The sequence below is a fragment of the Lepidochelys kempii genome, chromosome 10 (assembly GCF_965140285.1).
Source record: "Lepidochelys kempii isolate rLepKem1 chromosome 10, rLepKem1.hap1, whole genome shotgun sequence".
Lineage (NCBI taxonomy): Eukaryota > Metazoa > Chordata > Testudines > Cheloniidae > Lepidochelys > Lepidochelys kempii.
Genome location: NC_136389.1, coordinates 35,054,111 through 35,070,279, shown reverse-complemented (window position 1 = coordinate 35,070,279; position 16,169 = coordinate 35,054,111). Strand labels below are relative to the sequence as shown.

At 57.4% G+C, this 16,169-nt stretch overlaps 1 protein-coding gene across 1 annotated transcript in view; it reads left to right on the top strand.

The window, feature by feature from the left end:
• The first annotated feature begins 519 nt into the window (after positions 1 to 519).
• SBK1 (SH3 domain binding kinase 1) overlaps positions 520 to 16,169 on the top strand; it is an 80,622-nt gene continuing 64,972 nt past the window's right edge. Inside the window, exon 1 of the mRNA XM_073362819.2 lies at positions 520 to 1,543. Within this exon, the coding sequence (XP_073218920.1) occupies positions 1,482 to 1,543 (62 nt within the window). The 5' untranslated portion in view covers positions 520 to 1,481. The remainder of the gene's footprint in view (positions 1,544 to 16,169) is intronic.

Here is a 16,169-nt window from a genome sequence, read left to right as displayed (position 1 = left end):
GACTCCATGCCAGAAGGAATCGGTTTGAGCCTGAATGTCTCCAGATTTGCCCCAACCACCCTCAATGACAAGGGCTGGCTCGCTGGCACAGAGGGAGAAAGGAGAGAGATTATCAACACTCTAGCAAAGGGAGAGCAGCTGGAGTAAGAGCAGGGGGAAGCCATGGCAAAGGCAGGCAGAGGGTCTATGATCCTCAACTCTGTATGGGGTCTGGACATCATCGGGAGGGGGGAACTAGAGCCATCCAGCTGGGGGAGTCGTAGGTGGGCTGCATTGGGAAGGAAGTTGTCTCAATGCAGTGGGCCTGTGATGCGGGACAGCCCTGACCACCCAAAGTCAAGCCAAAGGGGAATAGTCTGGGGCTGTAGCTGCTCAGCCCATCATCTCCTGTGTGAGCAAGGGCTGGGGCTGGCAGCTAAAGAGTTAACCTTTCCGCATGAATCTGGAGCTATTAATATCCGCACACTGGTTTATCTGTCAGAGCGAGCTGGCTGCTCTGTCATCCAGACAAGCCCCGCAGAGCTGTGTCTCGGCAGGGCCAGAACTTTTCTTTGTGCGAGCTCGCATGTACCCGCCGGGCTGGGCTGCTCCCCCAGCCCCAGCTCCAAACGCTGTCAAGGAGTTCCACTCCCCCATGCACACTGCTCCCCTCCCGCCCCACGGAGTCGCTGAGAGCCACGGCTGATGCTGGTTGCTGAAGAGATTCGAGGGAAGGGGAAACTTTCCCAAGAGCAGGTCGTGCTGCAAAGTCCAGCTGAGGCTGAGCGCTGGGCACTGAGGATCTGCCTTTGGGCACCGGCGCCCTCCATGCTGGACCAGCGACAGCAGCTCCACGGATCCAGACACAGGATGAGATCCAGCACCGGCCCCTGGAGATGGGTGGCCATGCTCCCATACTTCTGCCTTTGAGGAGCAGCGGGATGCTGTGGGGTCTCTGTGCTGATGCGTCTTCCCCAAACTCCTCAGCTCAGGCTCTTCCACCTCAGGCTACAGACTGAGCCCTCCTTGTCCTTCCCCAGCTGCCCGAGGAGAGAGTCCTAAGGGGACAGCCCCATCTCATCCCACAGAGAGAGTGCGACAGCAGTGGCCCCAAAGATGGCCATCAATGGGAGCGAGAGTGCAGGGTCCCTTTTGGCTGCTGAGTGAGGACGGCGTGGGACAGGAGTCACAACAGCTGGGCGGGACCGTGCTGTCCAGGCGCGCTCCCAGTCAGACGGGCCGAGGGCACGGGGTCACCTCAGAGGGCACAGGGCAGGAGGAGCTGCGACCTCTCCCTGGCAGAAGGAGCGACGGGTAATTTGGGAGACAAAGCACATGATGACACCTCCCGGCAACTGGTCCGGGAGACCGAGGACCTGCTGACTCTGGCTTCACTGGCCTCCGGGCAGACTGGTGAGGGGCAAGAGGATGCCAACACCTGTGCAGCGTACACAAGCCTGGAACTGCCCCCGCTGTGGTGCACTGGCTGTGGGAGCGAGGAAATGGATACCTTCTGCTTCGTCTGCTTCCAGAAAGAGGAGCGACAGCCCTTGCAACTGACCAGGTCAGTTCAGTACTGCCTGCTCTCCCTTCCTCCCTCCCCAGCACCCAGGGCCAGCGAGGGGCTGGGGCTTTGAGTCACTCGGAGCTTGGGCAGAGAAGGGCTCCCGGGCATTCTCTGAAGGAGGAATGTGGGCCTACGTGTGGGGAAAGCCAATGGGACTGCCCAGCTGATCTAGGGAGGGGATGCGTGAGTGTCCCGGGGGCAGCAAGGCCAGCTCGCAGGGCGTTGCCCCGGAACGGGCCCATAAACCTCACTTTGTCAAAAGTTTCTCTCAAGCAAGTGCCCCATCTTCTCTCAGGATGCGGCTTCGTGCAGCTGGGACCTGGGCATCTTTCCAGCTGGAATGGGGGAACCTGCAGCATAGGGGAGAGAAGGGATATGCGTGTGTGTGTGTACACACGTCTGTGTGAGGGCATGTCAGAGTGTGTGGGGGTGAACATCTGTGTGTGTGTGCACTTCCAGGCTGTTTGTACAGAACTGCCTAGGTGTGTGTCTCTCTCTCTCTGGGTGTGCCCTTCCCAGGCTGTCTGGGGGTGCACGTGTGTACATCTGGGGAGCACTCATGTTCAGGCATGTGGGAGTGAGTTTGTGGACAGGCACATCTCTGTCTCGATGCTCATGTGTCTATCTACATGTCTCCTTGCGAGCATGCACGTCTGAGCTGCACATAGGGTCAGATGTTGGAACAGGAGCCCAGCTCTGGGTGTGGCAGACTGAGCCGGTCCTATGTGAAATTTATCTAATGCAACAAGTATCAGCGAGTGTCCCTGTTCCTGTGCATGTCAACACCTTCCTGAAGCTGTGACGGTGATCCCTGTTCACAGCCTGATCCTGGGGCGTCCTTGGCAAAAGTGGCACCTGGGTATTCAGAGGGGCTGAGCCAACCCTCTCCTTAACCCAGAACTGTATCAGCTTCTCCTGCCATTCACAGTGCCCAGGCAGACAGACCTGAAACCAGGGGAGGGGCTCTGACCTCTGGCCAGCCCCTTCTCCTCCATGCAGGTCCCAGCAGTCTTGCATGGAACCTTTGCAGGGGTGACTGATCCCGCCTGTTGATTAGACCCAACCCAGTGTTCCCCCGCCTCACCCTTCCTCCACACTGAAGCCCATAGTCACTTGCCACCTTGTTTGGGAGGTGCCTTTTCCCTGGGGGCAACTCCTGCAAACTCTGCTCTTCTGCGCTGCAGCCTGGCTTCAGCCCTGCCTCCTCTGCCAGAGATACACATGGCATTGTCTGCTCAGGCTCCTATGCCACTCTCCAGCCTGCTATGGGTGTCCTGGAAGGTCCTGGCCTGAGATGGGGTCGGGAGGGTTACTGGGGGAATGACTAGGTCTGTGGTGCTGGCTTGCTGGCATAGCAGAAGTCAGAACGTGTTTCCCAGGCACTGTGGATGCATGTTATCTGCCAGGCTAAGTGTATTCCAGACAGCTCCAGTCTTGGTTTCTCCAGGTGTGGAGGTTGCTCCCTGTGGATTTATCTGGTGGCAGGTAGAGCTTGGTAGGAGATGGGTGAAATGCAGCTTCCTCCGAGCTGGGATGCAGCAGCAGAAGTTTCACAGAGCACAGCCAGCTGGGACAGGAAGTAAAGAGACCATAATCATTTGCACTTGCCTTTTAGGGCGGGGGAGTGTAATCAATCCCAGTTAGAATTGGGCCAGGTTAACCCTCTCTTCCCTTGTGAAAAGCACCACGGGACCCTTAACCATTGCATGTGACTGAGGCTGGAGTTTCCCGTCTTACCCACAGTGCCCCATAGGTACTGGATCGGTACTGATTCAGGTGCAGGAATCCACAGCCCTTCTGATGCCCCTAGACTTTCCACCAAGGTCTCTCATCTAAGGGCTGAGAAGGCCCCGCCTTCCATAGCTGGGGAGAGGGGAGGAGATCCCAGCTCCAGGTGGTGAAGATAAAGCACCAAGCAGCAGAATGGGTAGCAGTTTGCATCCTACCTCTGCAGGAGGTCAGTGTCAGGACCTCTGTTCCACACCTGCACGCACTGTGCTCCAGCAGGCCCCACTCTGTGTGCAAGGGGTCCCCAGGCTGCAGCACTAGGGAGTGGGGATCCTTCAACGCACACAGCTGGACCTGAGAGCTGAACCTGGCCCATGTCAATACTGCCATGGGAAACTCCCCAGCCCAGGGAAGCAGTGCCCCCTACAGGCAGGGCCCCAGGACTCATGCCAGCCTGGAGGAGCAGGGAAGGGCAGCCCAGCGATATGGCCAGCTGGTGCTGAGGGAAGCAGGGCTAGCCAGCACCATACTGCTCTGCGGCTGGGAGGAGGAATAAGGTCCTGCCCGGTCCATTGCCTACTCGGATTGTTAGGGATTACAGGTGACCTGCCCATCAGGCCTTGTGCTGTGGGGCCCAATCAGTGGGCGACAGGGATGTCGGGCACAGAGGTGTTATCCTGCGGGTGATGCTGCATGTTCATAGGTGGCCTCTAATTATTGAGGCACCAATTTTCAATGCCTATGCAAGGCCCCTGGTTTTCAGACGCGCCGAGTGCCCACAGTGCACACTGACTTCAGTGTGGGACCTGGAGGCTCAGACCCTGGCCCCAGCCCCTTCCCCCCTCCAGCTTGGGGACCCAGCATGTACCAGGCTGAGCCATCACAAAGACTGCACAGCCCCTGCTGGAGCTAGCAGCCCCCGGCACAGGTACACGGCAAAGCTACAGCAAATGGAGTAACCCCTCTCCCTGGGCAGCTCCAGGCCCCACCCAGCTTCTCCACAGGGTGCATGCTGGGCCCATTGTGCGGGATCTGGAGAGGGCTGGCCACAGCTTTGGGGGGTCTGGAGTGAATTAGCTGTAGATTGTACCCACTCTGCTCCTCCCCCTCTGCTCCCCCCGGGACAGAGACTGCACTGCTGGATGATGGCTGCTGTTCGTTGTCATAGTCCAGCAGTACCCAGGGCTCCAGCTGAGATCAGGGCCACACTGCAGTAGAGTCACTGCCCTGCCCTTACAATCTCAACAGACAAGCCAAATGGAGGGGGCCGAAAGGAGGGGTTGTTATTCCCATTTCACGCTGGAGACCTGCACCACTGAGAGACTGGGGCTGTGCTTCTCCTCTCCAGCCAATGGAGTGCCATTAACCTCCCCAGAGCCTCTCCCAATCTATGCCAGCATGACTGAGTCCTAAGTGACGTGGCCAAGGTCAGGCAGGAAGTCTGGCAGAGCCAGGAACTGGCCCCTGATCTCCCAAGTCCTGGCTTTCCCACCAGCCCCAGTTGTCCCATGCTTCCCCATCCCCTGGCTCTGGATGCTTTGATGCCTCGGCAACAGGAGCTGACATGATGAAGAGACAGTAATAAACCCTCCATGTGCAGGTCCCCCGCAGAGCAGTGCCCTTGTTAGCAAGCCCAGCCTGGTCTCTGCATGCACCCACTTCCAATGCAAGGCTCCCTCAGCGGCCGGGAGAAGATGGGGAAATAGATTCCTGGCTGTGCATTCACAGATCAAAGTGCAGGCACCCGTGGCTCCCTCCCCACCCTAGGGTTACCTTCCCCTCCCCTGCCAAGGGTCACCACCCACAGCTTTCCCTTTCCATCCCCAGTTGCTTTGCCACCCCGTGGGGCATAGTCTGATCCCCTGCCCACATCGCAATCTGAGGAATTACTCTGTGTCGATTCCTGTGGCAATGAGATCAGAATCTGGCCCTGTTTGCATTAAGAAGGTGATAAATGGAGAGTGGAGGGGCAGAAGGAAAGAGCACACCTGACTTTCCGGCCAGAACCCGGTTCTGCTCTCTGTGACACCGCTGTTAACCCAGAGTGAGTGAGGCTGCTCCAGATAGACCCTGGGGTAGGTGTGTGGTGAACTCCCATGGCTTCCTGGCCTTGCAGAAAGCTAGTCACAGGCTGGGGGGCTCCCTGTGAGCAGGCGCTTGGCTTGGGGGTATCCCTTTGCCAGAGGCTCTGGAGCTCCCCTCCCTTGTACTTTCCATTCCATTGCTTTGGGAATTGTTCTCCCCTCCCAACTGGCAGCCAAGCCACGTGCCCCAGCTCCCCAGTCCCCGAATTAGCGAACCAGATGGCGGGAATGCAAGGTGCGAATGCAAGCATATGTCTTCCCCAAGCTGTTCCTCCCAGGCAGCAGGACTCACTGGCTGCCGGGAGCTGAGCAGGACCAGGTGTATGTGGGGTGGGGGCATCCTTCCCTCCCCCCACCATGGGAGCTGGCCTACAGCCTGCCATTTCCCTTTAACTCCCCCCAGCCCCAGCATGCCTGCTCCTCCCCACAAGGGTCTGCGGAGGGGACAGTCACTGAACCAAGGGCTCACTTCTACCTGGGAGTGGGGTGGGGTGGGGTGGGGGGCAGGGCAGCTCCAATCTTTTTGAGTCCTTTGAGTGACATTGGCCCCTTACCAGTATGCATGGGGTGGGGGGCTGCATTCCTTTATTTTCATCACTTTGCTGCTCTATTTCCTCAGGCTCTTGGCTGTCATTCCTCCCTCCCTGCCCCCCCAGACTAAGGAGGAGACTTTGTGCCCTTAATGTTGGGGAGCTATTGGCACTGGTATGAATCAGCACTTTCCCCCACCTCCACCCCTCTCTGCCAATGCCCCTCGATCCTGACCAGCAGCCCCTGGCTTCTCTAGGCCTGCCCTCCCCACACTCCACTCTGCCAATGCGCCTCACTCCTGAGCTGCAGCCCCCTGCCTATCAACCCAGCACCTTTCACCACCATGACATGCCCTGGGCCTGGAAGATCGGAGTCTGGAAGAGCATCGCTGCATGATAATCGGGGAAGGTCACTTGGCTCTGGTGCTGGGGCTCGATGGGGCTAAGCTGAGGGCAGCTAGCTCCCTGCCAGCCCATGCAGGAAAGGGCACAGCAGTGGCAGGGCTGAGTCTGGGCTGCTTGCTTGTTTCTGATGAGGCGCCAGGAGAAATGCTGAGCTCTGTGATGCAGGCGAGTGGAAGGGTCACGCGCTCTCCGCTGCAGCCTTGGGTCCAGCGTCTTTGCTCCAGCAGGCAACTGCAGCCACCTTCGTGCTGCTCGCCCTGGCCCATCTGCTGGGCGCCAAGAGCTGATGGAGAGTTTCTGAAAGCTCCCCGAGGGCACCACTGTCAAGGGATTTGTTGGGCCCTTTAGACAGCAGGGGATGTAAAGAAACGTCTGCCCTTCTCCAGCGGCTCCAAGCTGAGATGCCCAGCCCTGCCTGGGGATTCACACTCAGCAACAGCTGCAACACTGGAAAAGAGTCAGACACAGAAACAGACACGGCAGGGCTGGGGAATCTTGCCCATCCCCACTACCAGCACAGGGAGGATGTGTGGGGTGCACAGGGGCCTGTGGAGTGGCCCTGCCTCTGGACTGGGGTAGATTCTTCCCCTGCCCTGGCCTGGCTACTCAGAGCAGGCCCAAGACTCCAGGCTTGGAGCCCAGCATTGCGGCCCATGAGGTGTGCACAGAGGAATCGGGCCATGGGAGGAGCCTGGCAAGGCGTCAGTCCCTAGCAGGCAGCGAGGAACCGCTGGCTGAGCTGAGCTGGGCTTAGCTATTTTCAGGCCCATCTCAGAGTCTCAGCAGCCAGCGCTTCTCACCACCTCAGCTGCCACAATGCCACACTCAGCAGAACAGGCATCACTTCCCTCAAGGTCACAAGGCCTAAAATTAGACCGGCCAGCTGCGCATTGGTACACGAGCCTGCCTGCAGCCCTATCCCCTCTGCTCCAATCATGCGAGCTGGGTGTGTGCTTGGCGGGGGTGGGGGGAGTAATGTACAGGCCCCGTGCCCGCCAGGGCTCTGGTGGCATGAGAAGGAGGCGTGTCTGCTTGCATACCATGCCTGCTCTGGGTGTGCCAGGGCCAGCAGACTGTGAGGCTCCCTGGGGTTGGGTGTTGGAGCCAAGCTGCGGAGGAGGCTTCATTCTTGGGGAGGGATGTGTGAAATTAAACACAATCGGTGGTCTTTTGAAAATCCCCATGGCTGCCCCTTCCACCAAAGAGCCCCGAGGATATCTCAGCCTTTCATCAATCCTCCTCCCAGGCATGTGTTCAGTGTAGCTGGGCAAGATCCTGGCCCCCGACTAAGGCTCCTGTATAAAAAGATCTACAGTGCCCCGCAGGGAATTCCTACAGGATAGGGACAATGTAGGCAACCCTATGTCATCTATCAATCCATCCCTCCCCTCTGCTCATCCCATGGGCTAGGTGGAAGGGCAGGGCCAGGGCGTGTTGGGGACTGGTTGGAGAAGGCAGCTGCCATTCTCTAGAGCAGGCTGCTCTAACTTACATCCGGGGCTCTATCAGCCAACAGAGCAGCCCAGAATTAGGGAGGCATAAAGGTGACACACAGCCCTCCCCTGTCCCACACCTGCTGTGATGTACAACACAGAATCTGGCCCTTGCACCCTAGAGGCACAGACAGGGGAATGGGACCCACCTGAGCTCACATATCAGGTCAGTGGCTGAGCCAGGAATAGAACCCAGGCATCCTGTCTCCCACATACTATGGCGATGAGTGCAGTATAAGTCCCCTGCAGTACCCACCAGACCACGCTGTTAGGGTTAGGGGTGCCCAGGGCCTCTTGCCCTTGCGTGCCCACTATCCATTAGCGCTCCACACACTGCTGGCACACAATAACCCTGCTAGACACGGAGAGTTTAGTGGCTTTGCGGTAAAGGGCACAGGTGCCAGCTCACGCAACCATGGTAGGCTCATCACACGGGAAGCCCCCATCCTGTTCTCTGTATCCCAGCATCCCGCTCAGCCAACTTGCCAAGTGACCCGCTATACCAGCCTTCCCCACTCAGCCAACAGCTGCCTTCCCAAACAGCCCCCCATCTTCCTCTAAGCACCCCCTGGTTTCACTGTAAGGAGGGCCTTGCACCCATCCCATATGATCCTTTGAGCCTGCAGTTCCAGGTATTCTCCCAAGACTGGCCGGACTGTAAGTGGCTCACTGCACACTCCTTGCACCTAGCATCCTCCCTAGGACCCTGGGAGAGTGGCAAGTCCTCCCAGGGAAGTTACAGCTTCTTTAAAGGAGGTAAAGATGGAAGAGGCTGGGAGAACAGAGCAGCTGAGCATGGAGTCAGCGAGCCTGAGCTGGCTGCCTTCCCAGAATGTAATGACTGATTATTCCAGGTTGGCACTGGGATCACCTCCTGTACCTGGCAATGCTTTAAATTTCAACAGGCAGATGGAATGGAAGCAGGGAGCAGCCAAGCCAAGCAGCATTTGAACAGTACAGGCTGAATGGGAAAGCAGGGCAGCCAGTCCCAGGGTGGGAGGACCAACCTTCCCCAAGTCACATCCAGACAGGAGCTGACTTTCCTCTGAGGGTCTCCACGTGCTTTAGGGACTCACTCCTTTAGCCTTCTGCAAGGAGAGTTGGTATCATTATCCCCAGAGTACAGATGGGGAAACTGAGGCACTGAGCGGGGGTGTGACCTGGCAAAGGTTGTCCAGCAAAGCCAGGAATTAGGAGTTCCCTGCTCACCCAGTAAACCACACCCAGTGAAGGACCCAATTCTGAACTGCAGTACAGCTGCACTCAATGTGGCTCAGGGACCACAGGGTCCTTCCTTTGTGACTCTGGATTCTGGGGCTACATGGAGATCAGTCTGGTTCCTGGCATTAGTCAGAGCAGCCTCAGAATCACACTCCTGGATCTCACCCCTTGCTGCTACCCCAGCTCTAGACCACCTGGCGATTCCCCAGTGGCTGGTTAAGCTGGGTTTCAGGTGTCTTTGCACTAGGGTGACCAGACGTCCTGATAAAATTGGGACTGTCCTGATATTTAACTGTTTGTCCTGCGTCCCGCCCGGTGTACGATCAGGACACCATTTGTCCTGATATTGTAGGGTTGCTTGCCAGGCATCTGGTTGGCACAGGGCTGATAGGCTCCCAACCTGGCTCCAGGCAGCTCCCCAGAAGTGGTGACAGCTCCCTCTGGGTCCTAGGCACAGGGACGACCAGGGGGGCTCTGTGTGCTGCCCCTGCCATGAGTGCCTGCTCCACAGCTCCCATTGGCTGGGAACCGTGGCCAATGGGAGCTGCACGGACAGGCGCCTGGCTGCACCTCCGCCTAGGACCCAGAGGGAGCTGTCATCATTTCTGGGGAGCCGCCTGAGGTAAGCCCCGCCCAGAGCCCGCACCCTCTCCCATTCCCCAAACCCCAGCCCTGAGCCCCCTCCCACACCCAAACTCCCTCCCAGAGTCAGCACCCCAATCCCATGCCCCAGCCCTGAGACCCTCCCTTGGAGCAGGGGCCAGAGCCAGGGCAGTGCACCCCCGCCCGATCTGCGGCTTGTGGTTGGGGCCACGCACCCTCAACCGACCTCCGGTTTGTGGCGGGCGGCTTGCGGTGGGACTGCTGCTTGGGGCTGCCCCTGGGGCTGTGTGTCCCTGCCCCACGGTTTGTGGCAGGGGCTGGGGCCGTGCACCCCCAACCTGCGGCTTCCTAGGACTGTGCACCCCCCGATGGCAGCCACAGGCTCCAGTGGGGGCTGTGAGCCTGTGGCTGCCCCCCCCGTGTCCCCCAATATTTTATTCTTGCGATATAGTCACCCTAGTCGTTACAGACAGCGCCAGCTGCGTGCTGAGCAACGCCTTACTCTGCGTGCCACCCCACCCATGCTCTTCCCGGGAACCGTTTGCTGTTGGGCTTGCTCTTTTGTGCGTCTTCCTCCTAAGCATTAACAGGAATGGGAGGACCCTGTGAACAGAGCTCTTGTGGGGGTCTGTATCCACGTCCTTCTCTCCTAGCCCCCACCTGCAGTCCAGACTCCCTGGGAAGCAGCGTTATTGACTGGGTGTTTACTTTCCAGCTCACTCCGTCCCCAGTGCTCTTAAGGATGCTCAGAGCCCCCGTTATCGATAGGCATCTGGGAGCAACCCAGCTCTGCGGTTGGCCCCATTAGCTCTGTTTGCTTTTGACAGTGTGGTAATTACGAGTCTCTTCCTCGCCCCCTTCCCCACTGCATTATTTACAGCTGTCTCAGTGCCGTTGGGCTGGGTGCTTGCGCTCACCCAGCATCGCGTCATCTCCCAGCAGATTTGTGCCGTATTTATAAAAACAACAACAGAATCTTGGCGCTTCGACTGTACCTTATTTACAGCTGGCCTCGTGTTCTGCCCACGTGTCGTTCGCCAGCCCCGGGCTTCGATCTGCTGCAGCCAGTCTGCCTTCCGCTAACCTGCCAAGACCCCACTGCAGGACTCAGCCCAGCTCAAGAAGCTGTGGGATTCGTTCCTTTCGCGTCAATCCCATTTTTGGGTGCCTTGAGCTCTGAGAGTCAGTGTTTGTGATGACTGTCCTGCCCAGGAATAAACAGCCGGGTGGCTGTTTGCGTAGGACAGGGCAGGTGGCGTCACTCTAGAGGGAGGCAGGTACTTCATAAGGGAGGGCAGTCAGGAGGGCCGATTATAGACACATGGATCCCAGCACCCTTGTGGGATCTGGGGTTGAGCTCTGAGGTTCAGGCCTGCCTCTGATCCTTGCTGCATCTAGTGTTGCCAATCCTCCAGGATTGGCCTGGAGTCTCCTGGAATTGGCAGCAATCTCCCGGTGACTATTGAAAGCAATCCGGAAGACTTTCAGAGGATATTTTAAGAAAATGACATTACATCACGCTCGAAAAAAAAAATCTCTCAGAATAGCTTCAGTCAGAGTTGGCAACCCTAGCTGCATCCTGGGACAAGCCTGGACCAGACACTCTTACCTGGCTGGCTGCTGCCCCTTGGACTTGGATTACATGGTTAACCGACCAGCTTGGATGCTCTGAGCCTGGCTCTGGCCGCAAGGAACATGGGTTTGGTGTTCTGAGCTTGGGGAGGAGAGGACACCCTGCTTCCATGGAGCAGTGACAGCTAACATAGCGTATGCTCTGAAGGGCTTAGGAGCCCAGGATCCTCCCTATGGGGAGGGGGTGGCCTGGATTATTGTGCTCAGCGAATGTCATCTGTTGCCTCCTATCTTTCATTTCTCTTTTTCCATGCTCTCTCACTCAGAGGCGCCAACTTTGTGGTGCTCCGGGGCTGGAGCACCCATGGAAAAAAAAAGTGGGTGCTCAGCACCGACCGGCAGCCAGCTGTCCCACAGCACATCCCTTCTGCTGGCAGCCCCACCCATCAATTCCTCCCCCCAGCGCTGCTGATCAGCTCCTCTCCCTCCCTCCCAGCACCTTGCAGCCACCGTGACCAGCTGTTCAGTGTCGTGCAGGGGGCACTGCGGGGAGAGGGAGGAGCAGGGACAGGAAGAGGCAGGGTGGGGGCTTGGAGAAAGGGGTGGAGTCGGGGCAGGGCAGGGATGGGAAGAGGCAGGGTAGAGTGGGGGGTTGGAAGAAGGGGTGGAGTGGGGGCTGGGTCAGAGTCAGGGGGAGCACCCTGCAGGCTCTGAATAAGTCAGCACCTATGTTCTCACGCCTGGTGCCTTTCTAGAGGCCTCATGCTGTTCGTTTCCCATACATGTTTAATTCCAGTAAGACACAGGGAATGGGCAGCTCTTCAGCCTCGTGGCCTCCAATTATTCATAACACAGGCCACCTCAGCATGAGCTTTCACTCCGCCATGCCTCGGGCCTTCCATTTCCAAGGCCAGCACTGCTGTGGCCTTTCTCTGCAGAGACTGCTAGCAAGGAGGCTAACAGTGCGAACTCTGACCTGGACATGGGTCCGCCGAGACCTGGAGTAAAGCCACCACCAAGGCCAGGATCAGCTGTCATATGTAAATGGCTTTCAGCCGCTACTGGCCTGGGCTAGAGTTGTACTAGTCGCCTGGAGACAAAAGGCTCTGTAGCCCCACTGGCTCCAGCCAAAGAAGAGGGGAGTCCCCTTCACATTTAGCAGAGGCAGGAGAAGGGTCCTTACACTGTCTCTTATTTAACCCCCCTTTAGCCCGTTACCATTCTGGCCCCATCACTGGGGCCTTGACTGGGTTTTTAATGGCACTGAAGTGGCTCCTTCTCCGTGCTCGTCCCCCAGTGCCATCTATGCTGCCATCCCAGCTCTGCAGCCATGCTGCAGCTTTTAGTTAAGTCCTTTCCATGGGGCAGCCAGAGAGAATAAGTTTGAAGAGGACCCAGGTTGCCACTGTGATGCATGGTGAAATGGAGAGCAACAAGGCCCCGTCCAGGGATTATCTGGTGCATTAGGTTGCTCCCGACAGCATGTTCCCTGGGGCTGTGTCCTTCCCAGGATAAGTGTCCTAAACCGCTGACGGTTCTGCGGTTTAATGGATCTCACTGGCAGGTGAGGGTGCTGCTGCAGTCGGACCCATAGAATCCCTGTTGGGATCAGGCAGAGATCCCCACAGGAATGGCCCAGGCACAGAAGATATTTCTCTCCCCTCCTTGCTCTTCGCAGTGTCGCTCTCATGTGAGATAATCCCCTATCTGGGGATTACAGGTGTCTACAGGCAAGCCAAAGGCGGAGATTAGCTTCACACAGGCCACTGCCACCTGTCATGCCTGGGTGTTCAATTAGACGCACGCGCACATGCCTGGTCCTGCACCATCGCGGGTGGGCTTGGCTGTCTACCCAGCAGGCATGGGAGGTTGCATTTCCGGTCCTAGCAGAAGATTTAGGGGCGGGCATCCCACTCGGTTTAGTCCTGGCTCCTCCCTTGTAAAGGGATGGTGATTGTGTTTCCAAGGCCAGCTGCGAGGAAGCCCACGGCGACTGGGGATGGACGGCCTTCCAGCTAAGGGTGCAAGTCACTGAGTGACCACCCCTCTCTATGCAGTGGGGCTATTCCTATGGCCTGTCCGCGGGTGATCTAGCAGCTCACACAGTAGGCTACAAAGCAGGAAGACCAGGTCCTAGGCCTGGACAGCACTAAGCAGGCAGACAAGCTCTCTGTCCTGGATAGCTGAGCACACCAAGCCCTGTGCACAGACTGGTTAGAGGGCAGTGGAGTTGTTTTGACTAGAATAGATGTTGCAGAAGCAGGGTGAAAGGTGGCACTGGGCATGCTGAGTTAGGGAGATCACAGCACAGAAGCCCACAGCCAGGAATGGGAGAGGATTGGGGCTGGCGAACCATGCAGTGTAGTAAGCAACCCAGTCCAGGCTAGACCCCAGCTGGTGGAGATAATTACCATGAGAACCACAAGGTCTGTCTGTGTCCTGCAGCACCACTAACAAGTCCTCGTTAGTCATCCCAGAGAAGTCCTGTCTCTTCTCCCCCACCAGGGGGCACTGGTGGAGCTAAGGAAGCAAGCTGTGGAGTGGGAACAAAGGGGATTCAGGACATAGTCCTGGGGTGAGAGGCTTAAAGGGAGGGGAAGACGCTAGTAGAGGAATGTGGCCCAAGCAGCAGTAGCTGGGTCTGGCAGAGAGCAGAGGCATTCCCTCCCCTCTGGGCCCTGCAGCTCAGAAGGTGCAAGTGCCTGGCTATTTCTGGGCTGTGAAGTGATGCTTGCCACCTCTGTTGAAATAAAACCACTTGTTAATGGGGCTTGAAACTAAGTTAAGCAGCTATTCTCTCAGATCCTGTAACAGAGCCTCCAGGACCAGGTGACTCACCATCTGCAGTGCCTGCTCACAGCTCTGCCCACACTCCAGGAATAGCTGGGGGTTCCTGTTAAAAGGATCAGCACCAAAACAGTTAACAGGGCTATCAGCATGAGACCTCAGGGTGAACACCCCATTGAGCTGAACAGGAGCAGCTCAGCACTCTCTCAGAGCTATCGTTTCAGGCTGCCTGCAGACTCAGGTTTAGTCTACACTGACAAGTTAGGACAGCACAGCTACATCAGCCAGGGGTGTGAAACAACCTCCCTGCCCCACTGTTAGTCTGACCCCCAGCTTACGCACAGCCATGGCAATGGAAGAATGCTTCTGTTGAATTAACTATTGTTGCACAGGGAGGTTCCTACCCCAGAGGATAGCCCTTCTGTCAGTGCAGGCTCCATCTACGCTCCAGTGCTATGAAGGGAGAGCCTCCCTAGCATAGCCACAGCCTCAGACAGGCAGAGCTGCAGGAGTCCAGTAATAGGGCACCATCCTCACACCCACCCCCTGGTGACCCTAAAGTTGCATTTTCCTCAGTGACTTATTCAGAGCCAAGTATTTCAAGCAGGGACCCCCTTTTGTGGGGCTCTGATTTATTAACTCCCAGATAGAATCTAAGCACCTCTTCTTCAGACCCTTGAATCCCAGCCCCTCCAGGGTCCATGTCAGGGTTCAGTTCAGCTTCTGCTCCCACATTCAGCAGCTCCTCAGGGCTATATGCTATGCACCAGACAGGTAAGTCCCAGTAGCTGGAGTAACCTGTCTCTCAAGGAGTACCCTCCCTCAGCTGAGCTACGGCAGCTTTTTATCAGGCTCAGGTGCTCATTAGTCAATTAGCTGCCAAGCAGCCACCTAGGTAGTCAATTACTACAGGTAGGCCAAGATGGGCTTGTTCCCTATCACCACCCCATGGCCGCATCACATTTGGAACCAGCCAGTCCTGGCTTAGTCTGACCCAAGAGCCTCTGTCACATGAGGTGGGGGAGCCTTCCATGTGCAGAGCTCTGACCGCAGGACTGGGTCACAGTGGGTCATTCCGGTGCCACAAACTGCAACCCCATATGCCAATGAACCCCCTTCCTTCCCTGCCTGCCTACCTCCTGTAGGACAGCCCCTGTCACAGAGGGTTAAGCCCCTTGGTCTAAGGCTGAACTGGCTGATGGAGGGTTGTGGGCATGCAGATCTCACCCTTTCTTCAGAGCTATGGGGAGCCCATGAGCCTCTGATCAGGGGTAAGGCCCCGCCCTTTGCCCTGGGAACCCTCCATGACTCCTCTGGGACTGGGGTGAACTAGGACCCATGCATGTGCCTGTGGGGGTTGCCAGAGCCTTTAACCTGAGCTGGGAGGCAGGAATGCTGAGATCCTCCCCAGCCCAGGGGAGTGGGGCCTGGATATTCTCTGGCTAGTGCTCTCCCCCACACGCAGCAAAGCCTACTGTGGGAAGTGCTGCAAGCCCTGACCTAGGGGCAATGCAGAGCTGGAGAGGGGCAGGGCTGGAGTTAGCGGGAGCCCTGGCAGAGCTCTGTGCATGGGTATCCAGGGAGGATGAAGCTTTCCTGTCACCTGCCTGCGCTAGGCCTGGCTTTCCTGAGCTGTCGCTCAGTGACCCAAGAGCCAGACTTTCCATAACTGCCAAACGTACAGCAAACAACATGCTGGCTTTTGGCTGCAGGCACCAGGAGCGCTGACTGGGCAGGCAGGGAGCACAAGGCCACATTGCTGCGCCGCAGGATGCAGAATGAGCACCAGAGGGCGCTTCAACCTCAAATTCCCACAATAGGAAAAGTTACTTGTGTGGGAGCTGAGCATATGTTGCTTTACTGAAGGCATCTCGTCTACCCTCTCATTGGGGAAGGGTCAGTAGGTTCCCCAGCTCACCAGGAGGAACCAGCTCATATCAGGTGCTGGCAGGGGGTGAGGAAGGCAAAAGCTCTTCCTGCCGGACCAGCGGGGAGAGGGTGTTCTCCATTCCCAGAGCAGTCCTCTGTGCTGGCATCTGATGCTTCTTGCCTCTGGTGTTAGGAGCTGTCCTGGTGGGGCTGCCTGTGCATGGCAGGGGTGGGGCAGTTTGAATGTCCCACATTTTGCACATGCACTGTCCCGGCAGATACATCTGCTCTCTAAATGGTGATTGCCCCTCCAGCTCTCTCCAAGCTCTTC